Source organism: Helianthus annuus, chromosome 2, assembly GCF_002127325.2.
Source record: "Helianthus annuus cultivar XRQ/B chromosome 2, HanXRQr2.0-SUNRISE, whole genome shotgun sequence".
Classification (NCBI taxonomy): domain Eukaryota; kingdom Viridiplantae; phylum Streptophyta; class Magnoliopsida; order Asterales; family Asteraceae; genus Helianthus; species Helianthus annuus.
In genome coordinates, this window is record NC_035434.2 from 128031468 (window position 1) to 128036802 (window position 5335).

Below are 5335 nucleotides of genomic sequence, written 5' to 3' on the forward strand. Positions count from 1 at the left end.
TTGTCAGTTTGTCATTCATAGAGCGGACGCACGTAGAAGAAACTGGTTTCACTCGACTTCATAGTGTTTTTTATATGTAATATGTAAAACCAAAACTGATAACACATGATAAGAGTGGTTAAACCATTAGTTGATTTTAATTGTCTTGCTTAATCGGCCCAGAGTCCTCACGCCTCTACGAGTCAACAACCATGAGCAAGCATCGGTTCGACAACCTTCATTAGTTGATTTTAATTGTCTCTATTGGACGAACTTAGTTGCAACTTGAGCTCGTAATAGCCATGCCCAGAGCTTTAGTTTGCGAGCCACGAGCCTGTCTAAGCAAGTTCAACACGAAACACTTTGTGCATATTGTAAAGGTAGAATGATTGTAAGATACTGAGTATAATATGTCCAAATAGAAACTCATGGTAAACATGTATATTAATATCGGTATCATCTAATACATACAACAAATTCCATGAGAGACTGATATGTTTAAGTTGATGGACTGTTGTCATCTGGTACCTCTTTTGCACCGTTGACTTTCCTAAGAGCTTGTCTTAGGCCGATAACGATAAACAAGTTGGTCAAAGTGAGAAGCGATTCCGCACCACCATGTAACCAATCCACATTTGATAAGGAAGTTCCATACTGCACCTTAGCTGTTCCAAAAGACTCAGAATTTTTACACACATTCAAAACAAAAACAAAAACAATATTCATTTTCTAAGTCTTTTTTTATAAATAAACAATAATGTGAATATAAATCCTTATCAAGGTTTAAAAAAACGGAAACGAATTTCGAGGCGTTTTCCCTTCGCCTCACGAGGCATAAGCCTCGAGGCGTAAGCCTGAGGTGGAGTTAAAAAATAAATACAAAATATTATATATCTTATAAAAATAGTAATACTAACTAAATTCATCATCAAATTCATCAAAATAATAAAAAACACACATAAAAAAGACATAAATTGCTTGAAATTGACACAAAAACTCAAAAACATCAAAAACCCCTAAGGCGCAGCCTTCTTAGCGCCTCAGCCCCTCGGAGGCGCACATACAGTATAAACCCCCTGAGGCGCACCTCGAGGCGCACGCCTCAACCGTTTTTTAAAACCATGATCCAATTTAATATATGCATCAAGATTGACTAACATAAGTGTTGGATTACTTCTTTAATATAAAGACTGCAAATTTGTATTACCTTACACATTGGAAAATTATGTGATCAAGGGTCAAGTCGAAAATGCAAACTGGTTTGAAAAATATTGTATCGAGATTGACTTGCAACCATTTTTTTCCCTATGGGTATCGCATTTCTAGCAAAGAGTTTAACCGTTCAATTGGGAAACAAAATTGAAGCTGGGCAAGAGGATATTACCGTATATTCCTGCTGGGACTGCATGCGATGAAAAGACGCAAAAAAAACACCATCACAGAGAAACATAGTTAGATCAAGTGTATTTGATTGAACAACAAATGTACTTTGAAAGTAAAAACGAAAGATGATTTGAACCATAGCTCAGGCAGATTATATGTTTTTAATATCAGAACCAATCAACAACTCAACAAGGTATCACAATTAGGAGTGTGAGTGTGTAAGGATACTTTATTAGAATAATGCCAGTGTTCATCGTAACAACCCATTGTGGGCACAATAACATGTTTGTTTTAAAATGCACGCATCGGGATTCAGGAGCACATAATGAGATCGCATCACATGCGCGATGCGTTTACATGGCGCGCATGTGATGCGATCTTATGCGTGAGCTGATGCGGCGCCTTATGCAGTTGACAAGTATTTGAACAAATTAGACCGTCGATTGCAATGGGTCTGAGTTTTGCAAATATGAACATTGATTCACCGTTGTGTTTGAGTATTTGAACAAATTAGACCATCGTTTGAACAAATCTGACTAGAGATAATTAGAATATCTTATACTTTATTGTTTTAAAGTTAACAAGTTCAAATAAATTTTTAGTATTTTCTTTAAGAGTAAATTACAAAAATTGTCCTTTATATATGTCACTTATTGCAAACTGTGTCCTTTGTCTTCAATAATTACAGAATACGTGCTCGATGTTTGCAAACCCTTGTAGGTTATGTCCTTTAGCCCTAACTCAGTTAATTTTTGTGGTTAAGTCTGACCAAATGGACCCCACATGAGAGTAAAATGACCAAAATACCCTCATGTGGGGTCCATTTGATCATATTTAACCACAAAAATTAACTGAGTTTGGGCTACAAGACATAACTTGCAAGGGTTTGCAAACATCAAGTACGTTTTTTGTAATTATTGAATACAAAGGACACAGTTTGAAATAAGTAACATACATAAAGGACGATTTTTGTAATTTACTCTTTCTTTAATAACAAACGCCTCACATACATAAAGCAACACGCATCAGCTTTTGGGTCGAAACGCATCATAGTGCAGCAGCGCCGCTGTGCTTCTAAAAACCAAGATAACACAGTTTCCTAAACTACTGATTTTGGACATATTACAGAATGTAAAATCAAAAGAAATGATGCATAGCATGATTTCCAAAAAAGACACAATTCACAGTAAACTACAAGTCAAACACAATTCAGTCAGTCATTTCATCAAACAATTGGCAGGCATCCAATCAAAACCTAAAACACCTCCACAACATGCAACAAACCAAAGGGGAAAACTAAAACTTAACTGGTGGCACCCACAAAAGCAAGCAAGAAGTAGAACCCAAAAAGGGTAAGCTTGGGTGCAGAATTAGATCTAGTAATGAAGTACAAAAACCCAATGTACGGAAACAAGGAGACAGCAAAGAGTTGTGAAGCTATGCTCTGTGAATCAATGGTGGGTGACCATGGGTCTACTGGAAATGGTAATGCGTTTACGGCAAAATTGCTTCGCTTTGTGTTCGAAAATTTTGGGTTTGCGGAGGAATTGAAGTTGAACTGTTTGGTTTTGTTGGGATAAGGATTGTTGATGGTGACATTGTTTCGATAAGAAGAAGAAGAAAGTAAGACTGGGTTAGTGTAATGCGTTTGAAGAGAGTTGATCATTGTGGGTTTAACTATATTTGTGAAGAACATCAAGTTCCTTATCTATGTTTGGCCGTGAGTTCTGTAGTTTACACGTGTGGTTGATTTTTTTTAGGAAAATAGAAAATTGTTTGGATTGGTTTTATTAAGGCGGGTATGGTGATGATCCTTACTTGGAGGATGATTCGTCACGTAGGCGTCATATCATAGACCTCACAAGGATGATACATCCCACAAAACTAGATGGTATGGCGGATGGTCTTAGATGATCCTACCCCATCACTTTTATATTTTTTTATTTTTTTAATCTTCTACTTTTTTTACATTTAACAAATAAATTAACAAAATATTTTCATTAACATTTAAAAACATTACATAAACTTAAGAAAAAAAACATACATTAAAAAAAAACATAAACTTGAAAAAAGAATAAACTTAAAAAAAACATAAACTTAAAAAAATCCTAATATATTAAAAAAAAGCTACTAGTCTTCGTCCTCCATGTCGTCGTCTGGTTCGTTTTGAGCGTTGTTCCAAATGTACCCCACCAAGTCCGCTTGTAGGTTATGATGCGTGTACTCGTTACGTAGAGCGAACATGTTTAAATCTTGTTGTTCCCCACTAACTGGAACAGAATTTCCAGTAGATGCGTTTTCCTCGTACTCGCATATCGCTCTACCTTCGTCTTCAATGATCATGTTATGAAGGATGATACAAGCGTTCATAATGTGTCGTAACCTCTTTGGTGTAGCCGAACGTGCTGGATGTTCAATGATTTTCCATTTTTTTGTAGAACACCAAAAGCCCGTTCAATATCTTTTCTCGCACCCTCTTGATACTTCGCAAATTTTTTTTCTTTTTTCGTCTGTCGGGTGCGGAATAGTTTTAACGATTGTCTAGTACGTTGGGTATATTCCATCGGCTATGTAGTAACCTCGCCTGTATTCCACCCCCGAAACCGTAAAACTTGTGTCTGGACCTGTTCCCGCCACTACATCGTCAAATATTTGTAACTGGTATATGATGTTGAGGTCATTGAGCGAACCAGGTAGACCAAAAAAACATGCCAGATCCAGAGATCCTGTGACGCAACAGCCTCTAGAATAATAGTCGGATGTCCATGATCTCCCCTCGTATACTGACCTTGCCAGGCAACTGGGCAGTTCTGCCACGGTCAGTGCATGCAATCAATGCTCCCGAGCATTCCTGGGAAACCATGTCTCTGTTTGTGTGCTTGATATAATTTTTGAACGTCGTTTGAGTTCGGTCTCCGCAGGTATCTCTTGCTATATAATTTGACAACCCATTCGCAAAACTTGTGCAAACATAGACTTGCGGTTCTTTCAGACATCCTTATAAACTCGTCTAATGCATCGGGTGCGTAACCGTATGCCAGTTGGCGAATGGCCGACGTACATTTTTGTAAATTACTGAAACCCCTTTGCCCCCTAGCGTCGTTTCGCAGTGTAAAAAACGGATCAGACTGGGCCATGTCGCATGCGATACGTAAAAAAAGTGGACGACTCATGCGGAACCGACGTCGAAAAATCTCGGCTGTGTACAAGGGTTCGTCGGCAAAATAATCGGCTACTTGTTTATCGTGGGCGGCTATAAATTTAAAACGAAACATAAATGAAATTAATTATAAAATACATTTTCAAATCTATATAAAACATAAGGAAAAAATAATAAAGTACCTTCTTGGTCTCGGTTTAATTTTGCTCGTCTAGTTAGCCGTTGGGGCGATGCTTCATCACCCGCCATGAAGACCTGAGCCGCGTTCATAATCATGTTATGCATAATTGCATCCTCTTCCGAAGATGATGAATACCATGTAGACGAAGAAGACGAAGAAATGGAAGAAATGGAAGAAGGTGAAACCATGGTAATTTTTGAGAGAGAGATGGGGTGGTAGTGGGTAAAAAATGGTATAAAAGTTAGTGAGTCTTTATAAAAAGGGAAGAGGGGTTATAAAATGTGATAGATATATGAGATTGTAGTGGGTGAAAAGTTGTGAAAAATGGTGTAAAAGAGGTGAGTATTTATAAAAGTGGGAGTGAAATGAGTATTTATTTGAAATATAACCGTTGCGTTGCTTTTGAAATAAAAGTTAGATTTTTTTTTTATTTTTAACGGTCAAAAAGGAAGGGGGCCCCACCAAATTTGGACCGTCGCCAACGTCTTGAGCAGGACGGAGAGGACGGGGACGGGGGGGGGGGGGGGGGGGGGGTGTGCCGGCGTCGCCGTTCCTCGACGGGGGTGGGGACGAACCGCATACCCTCTAGCCTAAGAAGCTAATAATCCTCAAACACCCGTTACAATCATAAG

The 5335-nt window shown here is 38.2% G+C and overlaps 2 protein-coding genes across 2 annotated transcripts; both read right to left on the bottom strand.

Annotated features, from left to right (window-relative positions):
* Positions 1 to 349: 349 nt before the first annotated feature.
* Positions 350 to 3077, bottom strand: LOC110878448. Its single transcript, XM_022126751.2, has 3 exons — positions 2671 to 3077; positions 1364 to 1381; positions 350 to 644 (listed from the first exon to the last, which is right to left on the bottom strand). Exons 1-3 carry the CDS (start codon positions 3056 to 3058, stop codon positions 478 to 480), a joined length of 573 nt encoding a protein of 190 aa, XP_021982443.1. The 5' UTR covers positions 3059 to 3077; the 3' UTR covers positions 350 to 477.
* Positions 3078 to 3903: 826 nt separating this feature from the next.
* LOC110876234 lies at positions 3904 to 4891 on the bottom strand. The gene is made up of 3 exons (XM_022124410.1): positions 4705 to 4891; positions 4334 to 4615; positions 3904 to 3998 (listed from the first exon to the last, which is right to left on the bottom strand). Exons 1-3 carry the CDS (start codon positions 4889 to 4891, stop codon positions 3904 to 3906), a joined length of 564 nt encoding a protein of 187 aa, XP_021980102.1.
* Positions 4892 to 5335: the final 444 nt, after the last annotated feature.

Coding starts and splice junctions, on each gene's coding strand:
- LOC110878448 (XM_022126751.2), bottom strand. CDS start 3,058: ATGTTCTTCACAAATATAGTTAAACCCACAATGATCAACTCTCTTCAA.
- LOC110876234 (XM_022124410.1), bottom strand. CDS start 4,891: ATGGTTTCACCTTCTTCCATTTCTTCCATTTCTTCGTCTTCTTCGTCT. Junction 4,616..4,704: donor ATTAAACCGAGACCAAGAAG/GTACTTTATTAT, acceptor TTAAATTTATAG/CCGCCCACGATAAACAAGTA. Junction 3,999..4,333: donor TGAAAGAACCGCAAGTCTAT/GTTTGCACAAGT, acceptor TTGACGATGTAG/TGGCGGGAACAGGTCCAGAC.